Source organism: Phocoena phocoena, chromosome 8 (assembly GCF_963924675.1).
Source record: "Phocoena phocoena chromosome 8, mPhoPho1.1, whole genome shotgun sequence".
Classification (NCBI taxonomy): domain Eukaryota; kingdom Metazoa; phylum Chordata; class Mammalia; order Artiodactyla; family Phocoenidae; genus Phocoena; species Phocoena phocoena.
This window is the reverse complement of record NC_089226.1, coordinates 73,500,552-73,527,309: the sequence shown is the minus strand read 5'-3', so window position 1 is coordinate 73,527,309 and position 26,758 is coordinate 73,500,552. Positions and strand designations below refer to the sequence as shown.

Below are 26,758 nucleotides of genomic sequence, written 5' to 3'. Positions count from 1 at the left end.
CCGCGTGACCTGGAAAGAGGGATACCTAACCCAGCTGGTCAGGAATGCTTGAGCATGAATTGTTTTGCATCAGACTGAGTGTGAGTAGGAAGGAAGGGCAAAGAGCTCAAGAGAAAGGGACCCAGGGCAGTGACGTTTTGAGGCAGCACGTGGAAGGAAGGAAACGGCTGGCACGAGCCTTCTTGAAACTGACCCATCTAGGTCCCCTTCTCTTAAGCCATCCTCCTCGTCCTGAAGCTGATGACTTCGCTCATGCTGAGCTGTCTGTATCTGGCACTGGTTTATTATATTCTGCCTTTCAAATCTTACGTTTACATTTTCTCACAGGCACTGAGGAAATTGCTATCTTGCCTCTGCTGGCTGCGTGGTCACTTCACCCATAACTACCCACCGGGAAATGGGCTGCTATCAAAAAGCAACAGCTGGGCTTCTCTGGTGGCGCAGTGGTTGGGAGTCCACCTGCCGATGCAGGGGACACGGGTTCATGCCCCGGTCTGGGAGGATCCCACATGCCGCGGAGCGGCTGGGCCCATGAGCCATGGCCGCTGGGCCTGCGTGTCCGGAGCCTGTGCTCCGCAGCGGGAGAGGCCACAACAGTGAGAGGCCCACGTACCACACACAAAAAAAAAAAATAAAAAAGCAACAGCTTCCCTTGGAGTCATTACACAGCCTCCCCTCTTCATCTCTTCCTCAACACGGGGTGCCAAGTCCTCTGCTTGTTCTTCCTCCAATGACTCTCAGGTCTACTTGCTCCTCTCCAGCCTCAATGCCCATCTTTATTCCAAGCCCTTATTGCCTCTCTGTGCCAGTTTCCTCATCTGTAAAATGGGGCTAATAATAGTACCTTCTTTATAAGACTGCTGCGATCTTTTAACAAGTTAATACATGTAAAAGTCTTAGAATAGTATCTAGCACATAGTAAGCATTGGCCATTGTCACCATCACCATCATCAATATTAGTACTAAGATTGCCAACAATCCCTGGTCAGGCCTCTAGTCTCCAGCCTTTTCATCGCAGTGTTCTGAGATGATCTCCTTAGATACTGTTTTCAGCCTGCCCTTCCCTACTCGGAATCCCATCATGGCTTCTCACTCTCTGGGACTGAAACCAAATGTCCCTGACTGGTCTCCAAGGCCCTCATTCTCCAGCCTCCAGCCCGCCTTGAACATAACCTTCCCATATATACATCCGCTCCAAGCACGCCTCTTCAATGTCACCCCTCACTGCATGATGGCCATGATCATTACTGCCTCTAGGCCTTGCACAGGCTCTTCTGGTCCTCGGAAAACCCTCCTTTCTCCCTCCACGTATCCAAATCCTTTATCCTCTTTAAGGAAAGACGGGAGATCAGAACCCAGCTCTTGTCCCATCTTCCTCAGAAGCCTAGGTCCTCTGTCCAGAGGTTGGGCACTTAATGGCACCAAGTGGCTTAATGCCCGCTGTCTGGTAGGTGGAGCACGCTATGTCCTCGAAGATGCTACACGCAGACCCAGGTGTGTGGGTGACAGACAGCCAGTCATGGGCTCTGGAGCCAAACGCTCTTGAGCGCAAAAGCTGGTGCTACCAGTTACCGGCCACTTGACCTAGATCAAATCAGCCAGCCTCTCCAGCGTGTTTTGCTCATCGGCAAAGTGGGTCTAAGGCCTGACCCTAGAGGGCAGTCAGGGGACCTAACCCAACGCCGGGAAAGAAGCCCCACTACAGTGCTGTGCACATAGCAGGCGCTCAGTAAAGGTGAGCTCCCTCCCCCTCCCCTCAACAATCGTGGGCTGTTGATCATTATTCTATTGGAAACCAGAGTATCACCTAAAGTAGCAATTTAATCCACCTGCTCCCCACAGGAGGGTGAAGCAGTCAGTGGAAAGGCCTCTCCTGTGAGAAGCCCACCCCACCCACTCCTCAGAAATGCCCCGTCTTTTCAAAGGTGCTTTTCTGTTCAAGACAATAAAACCAGCATCCATGCCAACAGCATAACTGTGCAGGCATCGGCTGACCAAAAGGTTTAAGAGGGTAATAAAAATGCCCACATCTCAGACTTCAAGCCCGGCAAAGGAAGAATGGATGGTGTGACGTGCATAAATCCTCAGATTCCTAAAGGATGTTCTTTCTCTCTGCCTCCCAGGGGGCTGGGCAGGGCAAGGCCTAGCACAGGCAGGCATGTCAAGATGTTCGGAAGACACCCTGGTATCTGGACCAGACCACGACTGGGCAAGGAGGGCCTGAAACCGGCTACTCCTCAGAGAGGCATCCAGATGAAAGCTAGAAGAGAGTCCCCTGAAGCCCAGGTGACCAAAGGCCTCCAGAGAAGCCAGGGTACACCTGGCTCCACAGCCTCCACAGCCATCCCTCTGACTATACCTATTTAGGATGGTTATCTAAGCTCCCTGACCTTCACTTCTCCACCTAATAATTACTCCCTCACAAGGGTGTTAAGACATTCAAATAAGACCCTGTTAATAGCTGCCCATTTCTTGGGCACTTGCTATGTGTCAGGCTCCACACTAAGTGCTTTATGTGACTGGTCTCTTTCCATCCTCTCAACCACACCTGTGAGGCTCTATTTTACAGAGGAGAAAACTAAGCATGGAGATGTTAAGTACTTCCCTGAGGTCACAGAGCGGAGACAAGGCTTGAAACCAGGCCTTTTTGAATCCCCAGTCCATGCTCTTAATCATTACGCTTTGCATAAAGTAAAATACCACATAAACATCTGGTATCACTGTTATTCATCTGAGACAGAAGGAGAATGATATTAAAAAACTGACAGTAGGGGGCTTCCCTGGTGGCGCAGTGGTTGAGAGTCCGCCTGCCGATGCAGGGGACACGGGTTCGTGCCCCGGTCTGGGAAGATCCCACATGCCGCGGAGCGGCTGGGCCCGTGAGCCATGGTCGCTGAGCCTGCGCGTCCGGAGCCTGTGCTCCGCAACGGGAGAGGCCACAACAGTGAGAGGCCCGTGTACCGCAAAAAAAAAAAACAAAAAAAAACCTGACAATAACAATGCCAGGCAGAGAACCAGTGTGCTGAGGGGGTTAGGACAGAGGGGCATGGAGAAGGCCTGGGGCCTAAACATTCCTGGCCCCCCTGTATTTCCCCTCTCCTTCCACTCCTACCCTCCATGCCCCAACACACACACACACACACACACACTCACTCCATCTAGAACCCTGCATTGGCAGCACATGTTCACATTCACTATTTTACTTGGCATCTCACATCAGTCCCAGAGGCAAGGTATATTGTTCCCACTTGATAGATGAGGAAAACTGAGGCTCGGAGAGGTTCAGTGACTTACCCAGGGCTGCACAGATAGTCAGCCATGCGGTAAGGCCCAGGATTTCAACTTGGATCCTCTAACTCCAAGACCCCTATTCTTTGTGTTAGTATGGCTGTGCTGGTGTGGGTGAGATGTCCTCCTGGGATTTCAGAGAGAGCCCGTCTGTGACTCGCTCCACCCCACCCTCAGTGTTCATGGCTTGCTGAATCGTCATTGCTCTTTTGTTCACTGCATGTCTCCCCTACTAGCCTGTAAGCTCCTTTGAGGGCAGAGACCACATGTGGCTCATTCACCATTAAGCCTCCAGGGTTCAGCCCAGTGTGACAGGCAGGTGCTCAGTAAATAGTCACCAACTGGAAATGCACCTCAAAGCTTCCCTTCCCGCTGTGGGATCTGGGGGAGAAAGATGCAGCTCGTGGAAGCGGGGGTGAGGAAGAGCCATGGGGCGGTGGCTTCCTTTCAGTAAAGCACCTACTAAGTGTAGCAGCCAGCACCCCAGGTACGGGAAGCAGGAGGTGGAGAGTGTGTGCAGGAGAGGACTCCTCCACGTGCCCCACCTCAGCGGCACAGACGAAAACCTAGCCGAGTCCTAGCGCCTCCACGCGTGTGCCCATCATGGCTTCCTTAGCTAGGACTGTCAGATTTAACAACGGAAAATAGAGGGTACCGTGTTAAATGTGAATTTCACATAAACAACCAATAATTTTTAGTTTAAGTGTGTCCATGACACACCAAATGGACCCACATCTTGGTTCAGGCCTTACCGATTATTTATATTTGTTACATACTTAAACATAATTTTTACATTATTCACTATTTATTGGAAATTCACATTTAACTGGGTGCCTGCGTTTTACCTAGCCGCTCCACCTGTGGGTGCCCTAAGTTACTGGGGTGGGTGTTATTTCTCCAAATGGGCTGAGAATTATGCCCCTGAGGATCGAGGGGAGCCTGGAAAGAGCAGACCACAGTCCCCAGTGTCCGCGGATCAGGGCCCAGCCCGGGCACAGGAGGAGGCTGAGAGCCGGCCTGTGGCTGGGAGCCGGGTTTGCAGTCTTCCCGGCACAGGGAGGAGTGTGGAGTCCGCGCTGGCTGCTCCCCAGTAAGCGGGGCTGGCATTTCAGAGCGCGTCAGAGGCGCTGGCTCCCTGCCCTGGAAGTCGCATCTGGCCTCTGAGCCAGCGCTGCCTGCTGGGCCCCAGCCCTCTCAGCTCAGCGGACCCAGACCGAGGGCCCCAACGGGCCATTGTCATCCTGCCTGTGCCTCAATGGGGCCATTCAGGGGCTTTGCAGAGGCCCCTCTGGAGGGCACCTCCCCCATCCTGGGTGCCCTTGGCTGCAGCCTTCGCCTGTGTAGGTGGGGTCTCTGGCTGTCGCAAAAGCAGACGGCAGCCAGGGCAGCGTTACTGAAGACTGGATTGTCGACGGAGGGCACTGAAATGCCCCACACGTCACGGGACTCCGGGGTACTCTGCCCACCCCGCGCCCCTGCCCCAGACGGGGCGCCCAGGCTTCCGAGGGGCCCGCACCTGAGGGCTGAGCAGCAGGGCCTCCCCTACATTCACTGAGCATCTGAGGGCGATTCGCCGCAGCCAGACAGAGCGAGTTCCAGCCCAGGCTTTGCCAAGTCCTAGCTGTGTGGGATTAGGCAAGTTGCTTCACCTCTCTGAGCCTCTCTTTCTCCATCTGTAAAACGAGACTCCTGATACCTCCCTCCTAAGGCGGACACTGAATGAGGTAAAACATGTAAGCATGGAGCATGGAGCATGGAGCCTGGCACATAGTAGGTGCTGAATAAATGTTCCCTTCCCATCTATCCCTTCTTATAGCTCTTTCTGATCCACGGAAGACCCCAGGAAATGTGCTCTCCTGTGACCAGCAGATCCAAAGGCCACTGCTAGGGGGATACCTTGGTTCAGGCCTTCACAAGTGGACACTGGGCCCCTCGTAGACCTGGCACTCTGATTCAGGCCCCTCTCGGCTCACACAGCCCGTGATAAAGAGCACTGACACACAACACACAACTCCTCCTCTCATCTCTGGAGCTCCTTCTGCCACCCCACTCTGGGGTCCTGAGTATCTCATAATGACTTTACCCTTCCAGGTCTCCCCACCCCCAGGTTGTCCCTGCGCTCTGATGTCCAAATGAGCAAACAGAGAGACAGATGCTGAACTTTGTGGGCACTGCCAGGCGGCTTACAGGCAGCCAGCTTGGGCCTTAAGCAGGGGACAAAGGGGCACATACCCTGGGTTCACAGCCCTTAGCCAGGAGTCCCAGTTAACCCTTTCCAGTGGCTGACATCCTGGTATGACGCCCACCCTCCATGGCAACCCTGGCCCCTGGCAGCAGGGAGAGGAGCCAGGGCTCCCTGTCCATCAGAGCCCTCCACCCTCTGCGCGGCACACGAAATCCTGAATATGCTGCTCTGTTGTCTCTGCATCTCGCACGCATGCGTTCAAACCTAACTCCTCTCACCTTGTCTAGGTTCCCACTCTTGCCTGCCCCCACTCACCCAGCTCCCTCCTTCTCTTAATCATCTAAGTTGATCTTTCCCTCTGGACCAGCCTCTGTCAGAGAGTGAGGGCTGCAGACCATCTTCTGCACATTCACTTGCCAAAAGCAGACATTCTTGGGCCTCACCCAGACCTACAAAATCAGCATCTCTGAGGCTGGGGCCCAGGATTCTGCATATCTAACTAGTGCCCAGGTCACACACACGCACAGTGGAGTTTAAGAACCACTGCCGTGGAGGAAGAGAGGCACGCTTGGCATCGTTCTCTGGCCCCGCAGGACCTTTCTTTGCACACTCCCTTTCCTGTTAATAACTGTCTGAGAGAATGAATTAATTGGTTTCCTTATTGCCAAATTACACGAATATAATTGAGCTCTGCCATCTCATTTCCCAATTGCATTCTCCTTGGACTTACTTGAGAGGTTTCTATCCATATATTAGAGTACAGCAGAAAACACAAACACACACACCTGAGACCTAACATTTACGGAGAACTCATCACATGCCAGGCATTTGCCACAGGCTTCATATACTCTCAGGCTCAGAGCGGCCCTGTGAGGTCGTGACTCTCATGCCTCTAGAGCAGATGAGGAAGAAAGGACAAGTTTATCAGCAATTCACCTTACATGGGCAGCGCCGGAATCTAAACCCTGGTCCGTGCAGCCGCGACCCCTTGCTCTCACTCACTTCATTATCCTGACTTCTCTGAAAGAGCTGGTTTCAACTCCAGTAGCTCTCACCCCAGACTGTGCATCAGAATGCCCTGCAGAGCCCTGAGAAATACAGATGCCGAAGCCTCACCCCAGGCCTATATCTGGAAGGGAGATGTCTGGACGTGTGTTCTGTTTTGACAGCTCCACGTGGTCCCGGCAAAGAATGACTGGCCACGCGCCCAGGTCATGCGGCTTGCTCAAGTAGGTCTAGAGAGAAAACTCAAGTTTCTCGACTCCCACAGCAGTGCTCTTTCAGCTTCCCTACACTGCTCACATGCTAGGGTGCTGCCAGCGGTCGAAATGGATTTTCTCTAGCCCCTCAGGGAGCGTCTGGACGCACACACACGCACGCACGCCTGTGCACTCACGTGCACGTGTGCACACTCCCACAAACATCTTAGCACCAGACTCATCATCTCTCAGTCATGGGACAGCTTCCCTGTTCCCATCAGGACCCAGTCTGGACTTGAGGGGGGCTGGGGATGTCCCTCCTCCAGGTGACTTGGATGGGGTTAAATGAGACAAGTCTAGGGGAGCTGGGGAAGGAACAGAAAGCCCCCCTTGACTCTCTCCACCACCTTCCTCCCTCCTGTGGACTCCAGAGCAAGGTGACCAAGTCCTCTTCCTCCACCTGCAGTGGCCCATGCCTGACTGGGCCAGGCATGTGCTCAGGGATGGGCGGTTTCTATGGTGACCGTGTAAGCAGCTTTTCAGTAGCCCTGATTTACACAGAACAAGACAAAAAAAACTCCCACCTCTAAAAGCATTAGACAATAATTTCACCAAACAGCCTGATCCAGGGGCTCAATTAATCTGCTCTGCTCCTATCAATGGGCTTTCCGCAAATCAGTACCCAGCCGCAGCATGACTGAAAGAAACGCCTCAGCAGGGAGATAGATTACATTTGCATGGCACCTGCCCATTCACAGGGCTTCCCTAGGTGGGGATGGAGACCCCAGCATGGCCACTGGAACGAGCTGCTCCCCTTGGTTCTCTGGGGCGCACTCCTTCACGGAGCTATGCTAGAATCATGCAATGCAATTTCCTATTGCAATTCAAGGAGAACTGGAAGGAGACTTCCAAACAGCAAAGGATCCTAGGAGTTGGGCTCTATTTAGACGTGGGGGAAGGGCTGTCCTCCCTTTGTTGAAAGGGCTGGAGAGGATTTCACTGCTGGCTGTGAGAAGGGCTGGGATGGAACTGCCTCCAGGTCCTGAAAGATGCCATCTCGGCCAGCCTAGAGCACACCAGCAGAGAGGAGAGCTGAGGTCCATTGATCCTGAATTCCCAGGCCAAAGACAAGATCTCCCTTCCTTCTGCAGTTACCAGGCAGATTACAGCCTCCCATCACGCTGACCAAGCATTAGCCACAAAGCCCAGTGCACAGGTGAGTAAGACAGAGCAATGTAAGAAATGAAGCGGCCACAGATTCTAGAAGTCTCTTTTATGGTACCCTCTTCTAGCGTTGCCCTGTCCATCCCTCCCATCCCTAATCAGAGGGTAGGGTTATTAGAGGCAATGGGGCCTGTGCCTCCAGACGGAAGATGCAACTGAGTATTTATAGGAAGGTCTCCCTTAAGTACTTCTGAAGGGGTGAGGATATAACTGTTCTTCTGCTCCTTAAACTTTAATTTGCCTATGAAATATCTTGAGGTCTGGTTAAAATGCAAATTCTGATTCAGAAGGTCTGGGGCTAGGCCTGAGGTTCTGCATTTCTACCAAGCCTCCAGGGGATGCTATTACTGCTGGTCCATAGACCATACTTTTATTAACGAGGGTTAAAGCACAAAAAGTAGCCAGAACAAAGAAAGGAAAGAAGGAGGGAGGGAGAGAGGAAGGAGGGAAGGGGGAAGGAGGGGTGGGGGAGGGGAGAAAAGAAAGAAGGAAAACTGAAGACAAAAAGGAACCAGTGTACGCTGGCAAATCCAATTCTCACCTCTCTCTTCTACTGTGGATCCAGCTCTCAACTTGGACCAAGTAAGAGTCTGCTCACGGGGTAAGAATTCCCCAACCTGATCACAAGTATTACCATTTCCCAGACAACCTAACTCATCTATATCTTTGCGTTAAGACGCTGATCTTTGCGCTAAGACACTCATCCACCCTTTACAGTAAGAGCCCCTACAAAAGACACAAAACTGTCAAAGGGAGGACATTTGGACCCATTAGCATCTTAAGGGACACACTGTAGATTTCTTAGTAGCATCTGGAGAAATAGTGTAAGTAAGAGTCCTTGACTTCAAGTCAGACCTAGATGCTAATCCCAGACCTGCCTGGAATCCTGTACAAGTCCCTACTGTTTATTCACTAAATATTTAGTAAGCACCTACTATGTGCTAGACACTGTTCTAGGTGCAGGGGATACAGCTGTGAACAAGAGAGGCAAAGCCCTGATTCTCATGGAGCTGAAAGTCTAATAGAGGAAGACACAAGATAATAAATACACAACATGTCTAGAGTAGACTGCTCTGGTTCTGGAGAAAAATAAAGCAGGGCAAGGAGATATAAAAGGATGGATTGCTATTTTATATAGGGTTGTCAGAAAAAGCACCTTTGATAAAGGGGCATCTGAGCAGAGACTGAGGGTAAGAGAATGGGCAGTGTCAATATCTGGGGAAGACATTCCAGGCAGAAAGAACAAGTGCAAAGGCCCTGAGGCTCGGCTTCATCATCTCCAAAATAAAGAGGTAAGGAAACAGGATCTTTGTGATACAGTTCTAAGGTTCCAGAGTCTGCCAGCCAGGAGCAAGAGAGGCTTTGGAGGTTGGGGGAAATGACCTGTGCTGTGTGAAAAGGCCAGGGTGGTGAAACCTATAGGCCACCTTGACAGCCCCCTCCTTTTTTACAGTCTTATACATCTCTCATTCCAACTCTGTTTCGAGGAGCAAATCACCCAGTTGTTTTTAAGAAACAAAAATAATCTGCCCTCTTAAGGGAGAGATATTTTAAAACCACTGAATGGATTTTTCCTTCCCAGCTTTTTTTTTTTTTTTATTGATACATCTCTTCTCCTTCCAGTTCTAAAATAAGCACCCTGTCTGCCCATACACTAATCCAAAGGCAACACAGCGCAGATGGCGTGGGCCTGGGGAGAGCCAGGCGGAGGTTGCTTGGAAGGCACCAGACCCGGAGAAAAGACACCAAGACAGCCTGACCAGCCTGGCCTCGCCCATGGCCTGCTTCCTCTGAATCCAGGTGACGAGACGTTCTTAAAAACAGCAGTGGAATGTGGTGAGAGTTGGCATTTGCAAATGACAAATTTCTGACCGAATTCCAGTTCTTTGGAATGGAAAACCAGCAGTTTCCTGTTACAAAATGTACCAACAGTTCATGTCTAATACATGGGTGTGGGCAATGCATATACTTCACATCTAAATTTGGCTAAAAATATACCAAAGCCGGCATATTTTTAGCCAGGTAAACATTTCTAGGGACTAGGTCAAATTTATATTGGTTCTGCTCTGCAATCCAGAGAAGAAATGATTCCAAATGAGTGAGAAGCAGGGACCCAAGGGGAAAACCACACAGTTCCCCCAGGCAAATTGGGAGTCACTGATTCTTACTGACCACCTCCCGTTTGGGAGTGCTTCCCAGGACTAAATAGTTTGACCTTTCCCACTAGAGAGGCAGCACCTTTTTTTTTTTTTTTTTTTTTTTTTTTTTGCGGTACGCAGGCCTCCCACTGTTGTGGCCTCTCCCGCCACAGAGCACAGGCTCCAGACGCGCAGGCTCAGCGGCCATGGCTCACGGGCCCAGCCGCTCCACGGCATGTGAGATCTTCCCGGACCGGGGCACGAACCCGTGTCCCCTGCATCGGCAGGCGGACTCTCAACCACTGCGCCACCAGGGAAGCCCGAGGCAGCACCTTTTAAAGAACAGAGCCCCAGGCTACTTTAGGAAGGCAAGTCTTAGTTGGGTTTTACTACCTGTCCCGCTAAAGAACCTTAAACAAGTTGTTTTCCATCTCTGTGCCCTCATCGTTCTTCCCCACCCTCAACTAGATTTGGGAGTAGTTAGGAGCAGCACAGAGGGAGGAGAGTTTCAGGCCTGGTTCCTCCATTTATAGGTGGGTGACCTTGCGCAAGTTGCTTATGGTCTACCTGCCTTGGTTCACCTGTAAAATGGAGAGAATAACAAAAGTGCTTACCTCAGAGGTTATTGGTTTTATGATGATTAAATGGGTAAATCCATATAAAACGCTTAGAAGAACACCCAGCACATAGTAAGTGCTCAGTAAATAAGTGATCTTATCTACCCCATGCCAGGCATTTGTATATACACTATTGCTTTGATTTGCATGACCCACTGAAATGCTACCCTTTCCCTCAAGCAGCGGAGGTTTGGTAGGACTGACTTGTCCAAGCTGCAGTTCAACAACCATTTATTGAGGGCCTACAGTGTCCCAGGCCCTACACCAGCACTGGGGAAGTTAGATGCCCAGTAAATAAATGGGGAGCTAGGAGCTTAACCTAGGTCTCTCTGACTTCCGGCCTGGGGGTGGGGCTCTAAGGTGTTTGGTAGAAAAAGCACAGATGTGAAATCAGAGAGTTCCGTTACTGACTCCGTGTGATCTCGGTCAAGTTACTGACCTCCTTTGCACCTCATACATGAAACTGATGAAATGCCACCAGCCTTATCACATAGTGGTGAAGCTTAAGTGAGATGATGTATGGACAGTGGCCCATGGGAGGTGTTGAATGTTGCCACAATTATACGATCCACAAAGAGGGCCTGGTTTTCTGATCCACTGAGCCAAATGCAAAAGCTTTCAAATATGAAAGAATTAGGAGAACAGACTTGTGGTTGCCAAGCAGGACAGGGTTAGGGGATGGATGGATTGGGAGTTTGGGATTAGCAGATGCAAATGATTATATACAGAATGGATAAACAACAAGGTCCTACTGTATAGCACAAGAAACTATATTCAGTATCTTGTGATAAACCATAATGGAAAAGAACATGAAAAAGAATGTATATATATGTATAACCGAATCACTTTGCTCCACAGCAGAAATTAACACAACATTGTAAATCAACTATACTTCAATAAATTTTTTTGAAAAACAATACTTAACTACTTAGTAGATGGAGGGGAAAAGACCATAGCTTAGAGCCGGTTCTAATTCTTTAAAACATCAGGCACTTCAGAGCAGAACGTCTGATTGCCATGAGTGAGGTGGAAAGAACACTGGGCCAGGAGTCAGGGGGCCTGGATCCCAGTTTTTGCTCTGCCCTCAAAGCTGGGTGACCATGGGCAAGTCACACCCCGCTCTGGGCTATGTTTCCCCATCTGCACAATGGAACTTTGGGAATAGATGGCCTCCAAGGTCTACACTGTCTCAGACATCCCAAATTATCTAGTCCATAGAGGCACAGATCACTAAGCAGACATCCAAAGAAGCCTGATTCTTCTAAATCTGTTTTTGTCACCCAAATGGTACTTTTCCCTCCAGGGCTTGCCTTCCTCTGTCCAGAGACAGTTAACAAGCAAAGTTCACACACTGGAAGGTCTGACAGCTCCAGGATGCTCGTGGCCCACATTTTTTGACGTCAACGTGCGTCACTCTCTGGTCTGAAAAGAATCAACGCAAACCAGTGTGAAATGGGGACTGCCTGCAGAGCTGCAGCAGGAGGACAGGAAAGAGGTCCTGCCAGCTGTCAGGCACATGGCCCTGCCCAGCCCACCAGCACTGACCTGGGGAACAGCAGCCACAGCAGCGAGAGGAGACCATGCCCAGATTGCAACAAGATGTGAGCAAAAGCGAACGGGGCTCCTCGTTCTGTAAATGCAGAGCCTCTGGCAAGAGGCTGGGACAGGCACAGGAGGCCCTGACAAGGAGGAGACAGTGAGGGGGCCAAGGCCAGGGAAATGGGGAGCAGGCTCCAAGGAGAAGAGGGTCTGGAGGTTTGGTTTTCTAAAGCAGCACCCCAGTATGGGATTCAGGCCTCTTCCAACTCCTGGCAGAAGAAGGCAGCGGTTAAGAGCACAGACTCTGGACTCAGAAACACCAGGTTGGAATCCTGCCACTGTTCACACCAGCTGTGTGACCTGTAAAAGTTCCATGACCCTTCTCAGGCCTCTGCCCACTGACTCCTCACTTTTCTCCTTACTGATAAGACAAGATGAACAACATGGGCTCAGAAAGTTAGTGCGAGGATTAAGTGAGTTTTCGTATGGAAATGGCACATAAGTGGTTGCTGAAATCATTATTCCTGGAAGGCTTGTCCTATCCTCTTTTCTTAACCTACTAAAATCCTTCAGAACCCTTCTCAGGTCCCCCTTCCAAAGTTATTGGTGGGGGTGGGGATGGAATCTGCCAAAGCCCTCCGAAGCCCGTCCAACCCTTCCCGTCTACTGTACCGCCATGATCAGCTGGACAGACCTTCTTCCAGTGGAGCAGCCAGCCAGTCTGGATGCTGTAAACAGCCTTGTGTAAAGAATCTGCCTTTTCCTGCTACCCAACCAGGTGAGTTTTCTCAAGACCTGGCGTTGGAAAGCTTTGACACTGGCCTCGCTTGGCCACCCACCATCATGGGATCATCTCAGCTCACATGTCAAGAGGGAGTTCTGCAGAAGCCACATGGCTTAGCCGCAGCTTCAGGGACACAGCTGGTGCTCAATACCCACTCAATCCTGTTTTTCAACTCTTTCTTTTATCTTCGCCCTCCCATCCTTCTTTTCTTCTGCAAATAGGAACTAAGAACCTACTATGTGTTGATGCTGTACCAGCAGAGATCATGAGAGACACATCCCTGAACTCACAGAAGCCACGGTCCAGCTAAATAAGCAACCATAGTCCAAGCGATGGGGGCTCAGAGCAGGCTATGGGAGAACACAGGACAGATACTGCATCCATACTGTGGTGGTGGCACAGGGCTTCCTGGACGAGGCGGCACTAAGCCTGAACTTGAATGGGTGAAGGATGGGACAGGTTTAGCCAGGCAAAGGAGTTCTAAGTAGTGAGGAGAGAAAGAGCTTAAAGCAGACAAAGGAGCTTGCTTCCCCTCATACTCCTCGTCTGCTTCATGCCCAGATGAGTAAAATTCAACCAGGTATTTTCATCTTTTAAAAAAGTTCCTCATTAAAAAAAAATCTCTTTTATACTTTCAACCTTGGAAACATCTTAGATTTTTATAAGGGATTATCAAATCAACCTGGATCTTATGATTTCCATGAAATTTCAGCAACCCTTCTCATAAAAGAAGAGGAATTAAGCCAAGATTCTCACACTACACCAGAGATAGGAGATAAGGAGTCCAGATCCTAAACCCAGTGAAACAAACTTGGCCAGGCTATCTACTGTGAGTACACACACACACTCACACACACACACTCCTACTTGACACACACTCCTACCTCATATATGTTCTCATGGATACACCACAGATGTCAAGGGGCTCGCTAATGTATACTCTTTAGCCAAGCCTTTGTTTTGCTTCCCAACATTTTATTTTGAAAAAGTTCAAACGCAGAAAAGTTGAAAGACTTGCACATATATCTTCACCTAGATTCACCAGTTAACATTTTACAACATTTGCTTTCTCCTTCTACCTACAGCTATGCTCACCTTTTTTTTTTTTTTCCCTAAAACATTTGGGAGTTAGTTGCTGACATCAAGATACTTCACCTCTAAATATATCAGCATGTATCTCCCAAGAAAATGGACATTTTCTTACATTATCCCCAAACCACTAACATCAATGGAGTAATACTATCTAACATACAATCTGTATTCAGATATCTCCCATTGTCTCCAAAACGACCTTTCTAGCATTTATGGTTTTGCTTGTCAAGGTTCTCTCATTGGATTTGGTTGTCATAGCTCTTTAGTCTCCTTCTCTAGAATAGTTCTCCATCTACCTTTTAAATTTTTTTGTTTCTCATGACATTATCGGTTTTGAAGATCCCAGGCCTGTTGTCTTAAAGATGACCCCTAATCTGAATTTATCTGATTGTTTCTGCATGCCAACAAATGATCAAATTCCCCATTTTTCCCTTCCTCTGTCCAGAACCAGCCCTGCCAGTTACATAGTGATAACACCTTAGTGGACCTTGTGGCATCAGAACACTTAGAATTTTACAAATCCCAGAGAGTTTAACTGATATGATGAAGCAGCTACTGTTTATTTAATATTGAATGAATATATTCAGTATTTCTAAACTCTGGGGCAGAGGGGAGGAGCCAGATGTCATATATACCACACCAAAGGAAATTTTCCAGCAATTTACTTTGATCCCGTATTAACAATGCTTTTTCAGATATTTTTTAAAAAGTGCTTTCACACTTGCTATTTAAGAACCTTGACTTTGAGGTCAAACAGATAAGGGTTCAAATCCTGAGTCTGCCACTTAACCAGCTGTGCTAGTTGGAAAGGTAGCTTAACCTCTCTTACCCTTGGTTTCCTTAAAGGGTATTTATGGTGTAAGATGTTTAAACCACAGTCTCATTCATAATAATTACCTCTATTAAGCTTTACAACAACTCTTCAAAAACAGTAGAGCAAGTATCATCCTACTTATTTTATAGATTAGGCAACGGAAGCTCAAAAGACAATGTAACTTATCGAAGGTCATGCAGTAAAGCATCTAAAGAGACGAAATTAGAACCAAAGTTGCTGATTCCCAGAGCTGTCATTTCTATTCTCTTCAGGAATTAGCTTCTACGTAACGGGATGTTGGGAGGATTAAATGAAATGATGCATGCCTGGTGCTATGCATTTTGCTGGTAAGAGGCTATGCTCCGTCAGTGTCAGTGCCCATTATTATAACTATTTTTCCTGTGTCACACTCTCCTAACTGATTTTGTTCAAAGGCTCCAAAAGAACTTTATAATCATCTTGACCAAGCCCCCTTTCCTACCCTATCTTCTCTTCTACCAAGACAGGGAGGTTGGAACAAACCAAAATTCACTAAAGGTATTAAGGTTTCACTTAGAAGGAGAGAGAAAATATCCTGAGGCTGTGGGGCTACTGTTTGCAAAACACAAAAGAGGGTCTGTTTTCCTTGGGAAATGGAGCACTAAGTCGTGAGTCATTCTTTAGGTTCAGCGTGGGCGACTTGGGGTTCCTGTGAAAACTTCTGTGTCACTCACTAGTGTCTTGTGTGGACTGAAGCACAAAAGCCTGACCCAGTTTTGTTCCCCAAATCACATGAACCATTCTGCCCAAGACATTCTAGGAACACATTGTCCATCTCCTTGAACAATGTGACCAAGAGACAGAGTCACCATTGAAAGTGGCCCCGTGGCTATCAGTAAAACACCACTGGGCAGCTGGCCATGCCTTGGGGCACCTTAATGGCCAAGCTGATCACAAGGTTCAGCTCCCACCACAATCGTGCCAGCAGTAAGGGAAGAGGGCTTTCCTTCTGCCTTCAGAACAATAAGAAACCATTCAGAAGCCCAATGAATGGGACTGTTCCATTCTTGGTCCTGGGCAGTGCTGTCAGATTGGCCAGCTCTACTCAGTCACCTTGACAGTGCCAGCTCAGACTGGGTGTACAAAGGAGGTTCCCAGTAAGTTTGATTTGCAGCAGATGCCTCAGCTTGGTTAGTGCTATAGAGATGGCATGTTTGGGACCAAAATGTGGAGGTTTCATTTCACAACTCTGGATATGACTACATTAATTTACTCTTGACTCTGACCCTCATTCATCTAACCAAAGCCCCGCTATGCCCTCTGCTTTCACAGTGCAAGCCACCTGTCCTCCACGTAATCAACCATGCACTTCAGAGGCAGAGAGGTAGGGTAGAAAGAACACAGGCTTGCAATGAGGCAGACCTGGTTTCCAAACTTGGCTCTGACCTTGGGTAATAAAAATAGGCAATATCACATATTCCTTGCTTATTGCATGCCAGGCTCTGTACTCAGCAACTTACCTGTATTATCTCACTGAATCTTCACAGACAACCTATAAGCATCATCGTTTCTGCTTTATAGATGAAGACACATTTAGAGATGTTAAATAACTTGCCCAAAGCCTGGATTTGAACCCAGGTCTGTCTCTCAGTTAAGTGTAATCTACCATTTAAAACTGTCTCCAAGTGATAACTTCCCCTGGTCTCAGCTTCCTCATATGAAATGCATGGGCCACTTTACATTTTACCCAGTTTCTTGTGCTTCACATTAAATTTCATATACATATAAAATTTATATATACATAAAATCATTTATATATATATATGTGAAATCACTGCAGTCTACTACTGCCTGGCACATAGCAGATGCCCCATAACTACTCCCTTCCCTGTTGGTGAGATTGATTCTAAGAAATAAGAGTCTCTGACCTTACGCCAAAATCTCACTGGGTGGTTCGGCTTTTTCAGACTGGCTTCAGGAGCTTCACTAAGGCCTAATTAAAGCACCTCTCTCAAGGCCACATCTCTTATGTCTTATAAGTAAATAAAATGGGACACCAAGACTTGGTGCTTCAATCTTGGTCACAGAGGAAGGGAGTATGAGAAGTGGGAAGCAAATCTAGCTATTCTGAAAGCTGGAAATTGGGCTGTTAATTCCCCCAGCCTGGCCTTTGATGTGTGTGTGCTTACATGTGCTCATTACTTTAAGCTGTTCCATGTGTTTATATTTGTATATGTGTGTGTATATATGTATATATACACATATCCAGAAGTAGATGTATTTATACACACATATATACACACGTAATGATACCCTAAATTAGCCACCAGTCCCACCCTTAAGTGTCTTCAGAAAATTAACCCACGGAATAAGCAATAATACGTGAACTATAAACATTCTTGCATGTTGGCAGATAACCATGCTACACATTCCCCCTCCAAGAACCGAGGAAGAGAAGAAAGGGAATAACACAATAGCAGAAAAATGCACTAATCAAATCCATAATCAACTTTGATGATGGAGCAAGGATTCTAATCAAAACACAATGGGGCAAAGTTGCAACAGGTTACAAGCTTGGAGCTGCGCTCTCTTCCCAGAGGCCTCGCCTGCACTTTCTTTTTAAACATCTAAAACACCCACAGAGGATTTCAATCACTTCTAATTACTTTTTTAAAGAAATGAGTTGCAAGTTGAACCCCAGGCTCCTAAAAACAGGAAATATCAAAATATTATATATATAATTTTTTCCCCCTGCAACTGCTTCTTAAAAATAGGCTAACCTCTCCTCAAATAGCTCACACGCATTCCTTATCTGAAGGTCAGCCGGACAGAGTTTCTGAACTAACACAGAGCAGATCTCTAAAACAATTCTTTGCACGTGGTCATAATTTATACGCCATGTTAACAGAGCAGATGCTATAAATGTTCATTCTTGGGGGAAGGCCCAGGTATCCCAACACCAGGAGGGGAATTCGGGAGGGATGTGTGGCTGCAGAGCAGTTCCTCTCTCTGCGGGTCGAGTCCCTGCTGTAGGTTTGCGGGAGAGATTCAACGTGAGGGGTCTGGCAAGTCGACGGTGGGGCTGCACCTAAAAGCTAGCTGCTGGCTGCGTCAGGTCTTTTCACACTTGATGGCGATGGACAGCAGGCTTGGGGGAGAACAGGCTGTCACTGGCTAAAGAGAGTCGCTGCCTAATAAAAGCCACGAGACCCATGTCCTTTCCGCATCACTACCATGTTGGATACTCTGAACCCTGAGCTAATAATAATAATCACTGTCGTTTCCCAAGGGGCTGTTATGGAACAGGTCTCTTATGGACACCATCCTTCCACCTTCTCATAACTGCCCTGCATGCTCAGGATGACTACGGACCACAAAGGCAGCACGCAAATCCAGTCCCTCAACTGCAAGAAGCCTTTGTTCTTCGCTCACGATTACCTTTCAAAAGGAAGATACCAGATACGAAGCAATCACCTGTTAGGCGAAGGTGCGGCTTCCCGGTGGCGACACCCACTCCTGCTCTGCACCGCTGCGTGGCCCTGCTTCTCCTCCTTCCCTGGCATGCTCATCTCACCCCCTCTCCTCCCCAGCCAGCCATTCCTGCCCATCTCTGGAGCCCACCATCTCCTGCCTCCTCCGTGAGGCCCTCAGGACTTCTCCAGCCACGGTGGCCTTTTCCTTCCTTTCAGCCCCAAGCATACCTCTCAGCCCTCTTCGTGTTGTGCTTGATGCCCTGGGTACATCACTCATGCCTCCCAATTGGACTATAAGATCTCCAAGGCCCAGGCCGTGTCTTATCCCCCTGTACCTCCGCCAGAGCATCCAGGAGGACGGCAGCTGTGAAGAGGGGAAGACCCCCAGCCTGGAAGCCAGACCAACCTGAGTTGGGCCCCCCACTCGCCACCCTGGAGCAGAATGACCTAGAGCAAGCTATTCTACCTTTTGCTAAGTCCTGCGTACCCTTCCAGCTCAATGGCTAGAGCAGTGCTCTTAGAAATCAGGGCCTGCGAGTAACTGGAAAGTCCCTATGACTCTCTCTCTATAGCATACTGGTTTAGGACATGGAGTCCAGAGCCAGAATGTCCGAGTCCTAATTCTACTTCTGCTGCTCAAGGGGTTACTAACCCGGTCCTTGCCTCAGTTTCCTCATGTGTAAAATGAGAATAATAACACTTGTCTCACTGGATTGTTGTAAGAATCAAGTGAGGTCTTTTAGAACAATTCCTGGCACATAGGAAGTGCTATGTGATGACTCGCCATTATTATATTATTGTCATTAAAGAAGATGTTACAGGAAATTACTGTCATAGAAAATGCTATATATGCTTTAAGTGTTACTATGGGAATGAAATGAGATCGTACGTAAAGAGCCTGGCACATCAGGCACTTCCCTCATCTTCCCACCATGGCTGGTACTGGATTAGGCATGTGACAGATGCTCTGTAAATCCTCGCGGACTGAATGATACCTTCTCAAGGGCTTGACAGAATAAGCTATGCCTTTTCTCACTGAGAGGCTATCAGATCTACGTTCAACAATGCCCCATCTCTTGATTTAGCAATACGAATAGCTCATCTTATTGAGTGTTTCCTAGTTGCCTGACACTAGGCTTTACACATGTTACTTATATATGTCTATACACATGTCTAAATGATGTATGCATATGTGTATATATCAACATATGTATATATGACACTCTACATATGTTCTTTTTCTTAATCCTCATAATTTGTGTGGTTGTTTAATGCCCATTTTTACAGATGGGAACAGTGAGGCCCAGAGAGGTTAATGGACTAGGTCACCAGCTAGTACATGGTGGAGACAGGATACCAGGGATATCCACCTGACTTTAAAGCCTGTGCTACTGACCACTGTACAACCCAGCCTTCTCCCCAAATCCCCCTGAATAAAAGGGGAGTCAGATGTCATTTGCCATTTAACTCATCATCTCCTGAGTATCTTCTAGTGATAAATACCAGGTTTTGAGTCCAGGACTACCAGATGTGTCAAGTCTGACACAGTCCTCGAGCCGTATGGAGAGGCTTTCCTGGATGGTGAATGGACACCGTGTCAGGCAAAGGGGGAGGAAGCCTTGTCCAAAGACGGGAAAACCCCTTTTGCCAATGTCGCTTGGATGCCAGGGTGAGGCAGTGAGACAAAGGATCTGTACCTGCCACAGAGAAGAGCCGCCAGGAAGCTCGGCCATGAATAAAGAAAGGGCAGGCTGGTAAAAACCAGGAGAGCCCACTGGGAAGTGGCCAATTTCCTCAGCAATCCATCCAAACCATCCATATGGTCAGTACACAAGGTCCCACTGAGGGCAAGGCAGGTGGCGTGGGGGCAGCCAGGGGACTGTGGGCCAAGGGCGAGGGAGAGAAGAAAAGCCTCAAGGGAACTGGACCACACCAGCTCCTCCGGCAGCAGCTGGAGATCATTTTTTCAGGAAGAAGAGGGATGAATCACCTTTCCAGAGCCTGCCCATGGCAAGTCCACCGACAGTGTTTGTTAAATGAAGGGTCAAATGGGCAACGGTAGAACAGCTGCCTGGGTAGCAACGATCCCAGTGTCCACTTTCCCCCCTCATTCTTTGGGTCCTCCTCATCAGGCTGGAGGCTGTGTGTCACATCCCGGAGTCATTGCTCCGGCCTCCCGCATACCACCCACCACACCTCATCAGCCCCGTCTCCAAGGATGGAGGGGAAACCCTCACAAGGGTGCACCCCCAAGCTCATTCCCATTTCAGAGCCCACGTACAAACCTGTGCTGAAGGCAGAAAAAGAGCGCAGAGCACAAAACCTCGGCAGAGACAGGCCCTGGGAGCACTGGGGGAAATCTTTCTCCCACACACCATCACTCAAACCTGTCAGCTTCCAAACATGTTCAGCAAGTGCAGCAGCAAGGGGCATGCTTATCAGCCTGGCGTGGGAGCTTAATCTGCTTTGAGGGCCTTCTCCAACCCAGAGTTCCAAAAGTCTGCTTACAATTAGCTTCCAGCTCCAGTTCCTCCATGAGAAAGGCTAGGAATGTGTTGAGTTCTAGCCTCTGATCAGAGAAATCTCCAGGAGAAGGTGGAGACAGTGTCAGCAGAGAATAAGTGTCAAAAAGGTCAGCTGGTCTGTTGCCACTTCCCTGACACCAGCCCCAAACTACCTCCCCCGCTGGCTTCCCGCCTCCCCTGACCCGGGACAGTCACATCCGTCAGGTCTGCCTGTCCCCAAAAGTCCCTGCTGACTAACTGCCAAGAAAATACAGCACGCCCCTGCTCCCTCCTACCAGAAGAGGAAAAAAGAAAAAAAAAAAAAAAGCAGCAGAAAGGGCAGGAGGCCAGGAGAACCTGATTGGCCCTTGCTGATTTCCTTAAAAGAGATTGCATGGCTAGGGCCCGTCACCCAGCCGAACTGGGTGATGCGGGCTCTGTCTGGAAAGGTAGAAGTCATCAATTCTTTTCATGTCATCCTCCCACCCCAGCCCCAGTCACCCGGGCTACCGGCACCAGGATCTGCTACCCAGGAAGGAGGGGCTTAGCTTCGGGCCGCCATTCTGAGGCAGGCACCCCCGCCCACCGCAACAGCCAGACGAGACGCTAGGAGTCTCCAGCTGCTTGCCTCCGCCGGTGCACCGAGCACTTCTACTGCGGTCCTAGCACCATGCCTGGAATCCTGTCAACCCAAAGGATGGGGCAGGGGCAGGCATCTTCACGACGAGGCAAGCAGGTACACTGCCACCCCCAGACCCCTTTCCCTGGATCTTTCAGCCAGGCCAGAGGGCATGGAGCCCAACGAGGCCTCGGACTATTCCTTGGCAGGGACAGAATCTCTGCAGAACCGACACTCAGACAGACGCTGCAGCAGTCACTGCCTTCTTGGGACCAAGATCTCAACATGCAGAACCTGACATTTCCAGTGCGGCACAGTTTTGAGAACACCCTGACCGTGCCCGCCAGAAGGAAGCCGCAGACGTAACCGCACCCCGGTCTCACAGAGCTCCTTAAGGCAAACCTCGGTCAGCCGGCCACACCCACTGGCCAGCCCACTCTCCGCGCGCATCCCCCAATCTGCCGGCCTAAGTGGGACGGTTCCCTTCTCAGCCCACAGGGTAGCCCTGTCCCCTATCCGGCCATGCCACCCCCCCCCAACCAAGCATTCACCCTTCTCCCAGAACAGTGCCCCGGCACACAGCACCTCTCACCTGGGTATCGAACCCGTTTTCCACCGAGCCGCTCATCCGCAGCGGGAGCCCCTCCCCCGCCGGCTCCTGCAGCCCCTGCGATTTCAGGGGGATCTGGCTAGGGTAGGCGGTCTTGCTCACCTCCACCTTGCTTCCTAACTTGAGGTAGCAGGGCTGGGGGCCCGCCCGGGCTGGGGGCACGTGCAGGATGGGCGCGGCGCTGTGCACGGGTTTGGGCAGTCCCGACTTCATTTTGGAGGCGACCAGGATGGCCGGCATCTTCTCCCGGGGCTTCGGCTTTCCCAGCACGTCCCTGGCAGCGGCGGCGGAGGCGACCGCTAAAGGCAGCGCGGGCAGCAGAGCAGGCGCCGGGCTTCGGCCCGAGAGGCGCCCACCACTAGCCGAGAGAAAGAAAAAAATATCCCCGGGTCGGGGATCTCGGAGCAATCCGGCGAGCTCGCCTTGGTCGCGGCGCTCAGCTGGTCCCACCTGGACGGATGCTGCAGCCGGGTTTCACGCCCCTCCTGGGCGGCCTGTTCAAGGGCTCCGGGTGCTCAGGAGCTGTTGCCTCCTGCGATTCTCCTCCTGGGAACTCGAGGCTTGGACGCCCATATTAACTTGTCACTGCATCTCCGAAGTGAGGAGGCCCCTTTGGAAGAGAAGCGGCGGGGACCCACGCCTCCCGCTCAGGGAGGCTGCGGGTGTGAGCGGGCGAGCTAAGGAGCGAGCAGCTGGGGAAAGGAAAGAACGATAGGGGGGAGAGGGAGGGCGCACGGAGCCCAAGACGTCTTCACCGACAGGCAGCTGCCGCCCTGATTGCGAGCACCGCAGTGTCACCCGCTACGCAGAGGCGCGGCGAGAGCCCCCGAAAGGTCTCTCTACGCGTGACAGTCACCACAGCTCAGAAGCCCGCCGGACAGATAGCACCTCGGCGCCTGCGGGTCTGAACATGCTCCGTGCGTTACAGCGCAGCAAGGCTGTGGCCGTGGGGCGCGGGCACCGGGACGCGCGGCTGGCGGGCTGGGCAGGGCAGCGCAGCGCTCGCGAGCGGCCGCCGCGCTTCCCGGGAAGGCTGCGCTGGCTGCGGGGCTCCGCGCAGGGTAGGACAGGCTGCTACCCGCGCTGCTGCGGCGCGCGCTGACAGCCCGGGCCGCCCCGGCGCGCCGATTGGTCCGTGGCGGGCCAATCTGCAGCCGCGGCTCTCACTGCAAAGGGGGGCGTGGCCTCAACTCCCGGGCCGCCGCCGAAAGTCTGGGGCCGCGCTTGGCCGCAAGTACAAAGCCAGCTGGTGGCCGCTCTGCAGCGCTGCTCGGGCTTCGCGCTCCCCCGCGGGCTGACACCCCCGCGTCCCTGAAACCTTTTGAAAAATGCCCTTTCGAACGCAAGCGCCCGCCTCGGGGCCCCGCGGGGAAGGCTCCAGGGAAGTTCGTTTCCTTTTTCAAATTGTTCTGGTCACCTTAACGGTCTGAGGCTTCCGGAGTCGCGCCTGCAGCCCCGCGGCCCCCCATCTGGTCTGGGCAGGGCCGTTCCTCGTCTCCCGCGTTAAGGACGCGCCAGCCATTTCTTCTCTTTTCTGCCAGCTCTTCCAGGCGGGCCGGGGGGCCTCCGAATAGCTTCCTCTCCAGCTTTCAAAGGCTGCACATTTCACTTAACTATTTGAAGTATTTATAGGCACATACAATACCCCGCGAAGCCTCCCGCCCCAAGACGGTTCCTCCTTGCAACCTACCACAGACTGGCCAGAGGAAGCCAGGAGAAGCTCCATGACCCCGGCGGGCTCGGGCTAAATTCTGCTGCGCTTCATGTAGGAGACCCTCCCTGTCCGCACCTCGGACGCACTGGCCCTACAGGTTCCTCGACTTTAATTCACCTGAGGACTTCTCTCCTGTCCCAGGTGCTCTATGGGTTCCTCGCTGAGAGTTGGAAGAGATGACACAGGCAAGCCAGACCCCTCATAGATGAGAAGCCCCACCCCCCCACCCCCGTAGAGCTACCTGGATTTAAATCGGGCAAGTTCTCTGACTTTACATACATCCTTACAAAGCTTCGGTTCTCACTGGGAGTAAGGAAGGGGTTTGATTACATATACATAATATACTGTTGTTTGGTTAAATGAGACCGTTCATTACAGTCATTTAGCACAGGTACTTAGCTATGTGAGAGACCAGTAAGTTGGGTATTATTATCCCTATTATTAAATTACTGCTTCTGCAAACCACCCCCCACCCCCAGTCATTTCTGTTTATAAGCTGTTTTTCTTCTCTGGCTCTGAGATACAGGTTTTCACAGTATGCCCACCCTATAGCCTGATTTTCAATGCCAATAGCATTGATTTGTCATTATCCAGATCGTAGGAAATAAAGTGTTAAGACAATCTCTCAAAGCAGCATTAAGAAATAAGAAGGCCTCTTACCCTGGCCTGCTCCCTCTCCTATCTTATCTCCACCCATTCTATGCAGCAACTTTCTACTCTAGTGAAACTGAAATGCACACAGTCTTGTACACAATTTCAGGTATTCCTCCCTCTGAAGGAAAGTTATGGAAATATACTGCAGTCTTTGACTTTAAAGGTCATGGAGATATTCCAAAGTATTTCCATGGCCTTAATGCAGTTTTTCTCAAACTGTGGTCCCCAGACCACCACCAGCAGCATCAACACCTGGAAGCTTGTTTGATAAGCCCCACCCTAGATCTTCTAAACCAAAAGTTCTGGAACTGGGGCCCAACAATCTAGGTTTACCAAGTGTTTAACCCAGTGATTCTGATGCACTCTGAAGTTTCAGAGCTTCCACCCTAATGAATATATCATGCATTCAGTGCTCCTCCAGGGCCACTTAAACCTTAATATACATAAGAATTATGTATCTTGCTAAAATACAGATTCTGATTCAGTAGGTCTAGAATGGGGCTGAGGTTCTGGTTTCAGAATAAGCTCCCACAGGACACCCATGCTGGTGGTCTGGAGCTCACACTTTGAGTAGTAAGGCTAATCCGTAGCTAGCAAAATGGGCTCATCTCAAGGGCCATCTCCAGCTAACCGACTTTCTGTCACACTGTGCTGAAAAGAATTCCAAGGGTGCATGTATCTAGTTAAGTTGGAAACAGCAGCCTGATCAATTAATAATGTCTGTCATGGGTACAGAAAGAGACCTAGTGACATACATGCTATGTATCTGCCATCTTGGATCTCCCATTTAAATCATATTTGTACCAAGGTCATTTTTTTGGATTCTGAGACCGTCAAATATGTACTAATATGAAAAACAATGCATTCTTTTTTGAAAAGCACCTCTTCCTAATACTCTAGGATTTGGTAAACATATGACCGTTCACCTTAACCTTATGTGACTTATTTAAAGTCTGATAACTTCTCATCTTTCTTGATGGAAAAGGAGTGAATCTTTTAGTCTACTTCCAAATTTCTTTCCTGGCCTCTGCATCCCTTTAATAATTTTATTTGCTCTTTCCTGGAACATTTTTCATCTCCCTTTATATCTTTTCTGTCTTTCCCTCATTTTCCTTCTTTAAAGCAAAATAATTTGTCATTATAACAAGACAAAGGGGGGGAAAAAGCTATATTTTCCCTGAGGCAAAAGAGATAATTGCAAGATTCCTCCGTAAATAAGATCATCTCAAATTATAAAAAATGTCCCATAGGCCTTGGCTGGTGGCCCAGTGGTTGAGAGTCCGCCTGCTGATGCAGGGGACACGGGTTCGTGCCCCGGTCTGGGAGGATCCCACATGCTGTGGAGCGGCTGGGCCCATGAGCCATGGCCGCTGAGCCTGCGCGTCCAGAGCCTGTGCTCCGCAACGGGAGACACCACAACAGTGAGAGGCCCGCGTATCGCAAAAAAAAAAAAAAAAAAATGTCCTATAAAGTTACTCCTTCCACACAGATGCTGTGTTAACATGAATGAAGTCATTTTAAATCAATAAGTCTGGCAAGCATTGGCAGCTAAAGAAGTCACTGGTTCAGAGTATGGCAAACTGCTTTGGAAAGAACACACTATCCAGGGTTTTTTTTTTAACGTTATTTTTTAAAAAATGATATGCACTGTGGATAGCCCACTATTTTATTTTATTTTTTTAAATTAATTAATTAATTAATTATTTTTGGCTGCTTTGGGTCTTCGTTGCCACACGTGGGCTTTGCGGCGAGTGGGGACTACTCTTCGTTGCGGTGCGCGAGCTTCTCAGTGTGGTGGCTTCTCTTGTTGCAGAGCACGGGCACTAGGCACACAGGCTTCAGTAGTTGTGGCACATGGGCTCAGTAGTTGTGGCTCGCTGGCTCCAGAGCACAGGCTCAGTAGTTGTGGCGCACAGGCTTAGGTGCTCCACGGCATGTGGGAATCTTACCAGACCAGGGCTCAAACCCGTGTCCCCTGCATTGGCAGGCGGATTCTTAACTACTGTGCCACCAGGGAAGTCCCGGCCCACTATTTTAAATCCCAACTTTGACAGCCCTTCTCTCTTTTTCTCTTTTGGACTATAAACTTTCAAAATCTCCCAATTTGAAACATATTACGAAAGCTCCCAGGACCACTGGGTCATCATCCAAAGAGTTTGGCAGTTCTCTGGCTGTAAGAACCATCCTCAGGTCAGGATGTGCCAGCTGTACTGCTTTCTGATCCTATACATCAGCCACTGGTGATTAGCTGAGTGTAAATTGGGCTTCGGAGCTGACCTGCAAGTGACCAGCCCCATCAACCCATCCTTTATCTGACTTAAAGAC

At 49.8% G+C, this 26,758-nt stretch overlaps 1 protein-coding gene across 3 annotated transcripts in view; it reads right to left on the bottom strand.

Moving 5' to 3' along the window:
- NAV2 (neuron navigator 2) overlaps positions 1-22,305 on the bottom strand; it is a 393,794-nt gene extending 371,489 nt beyond the window's left edge. For all 3 annotated transcript variants that reach the window (XM_065881976.1, XM_065881977.1, XM_065881978.1), the window contains exon 1: positions 22,048-22,305. In XM_065881976.1, coding sequence (XP_065738048.1) covers positions 22,048-22,305 — 258 coding nt within the window. The remainder of the gene's footprint in view (positions 1-22,047) is intronic.
- Positions 22,306-26,758: the final 4,453 nt, after the last annotated feature.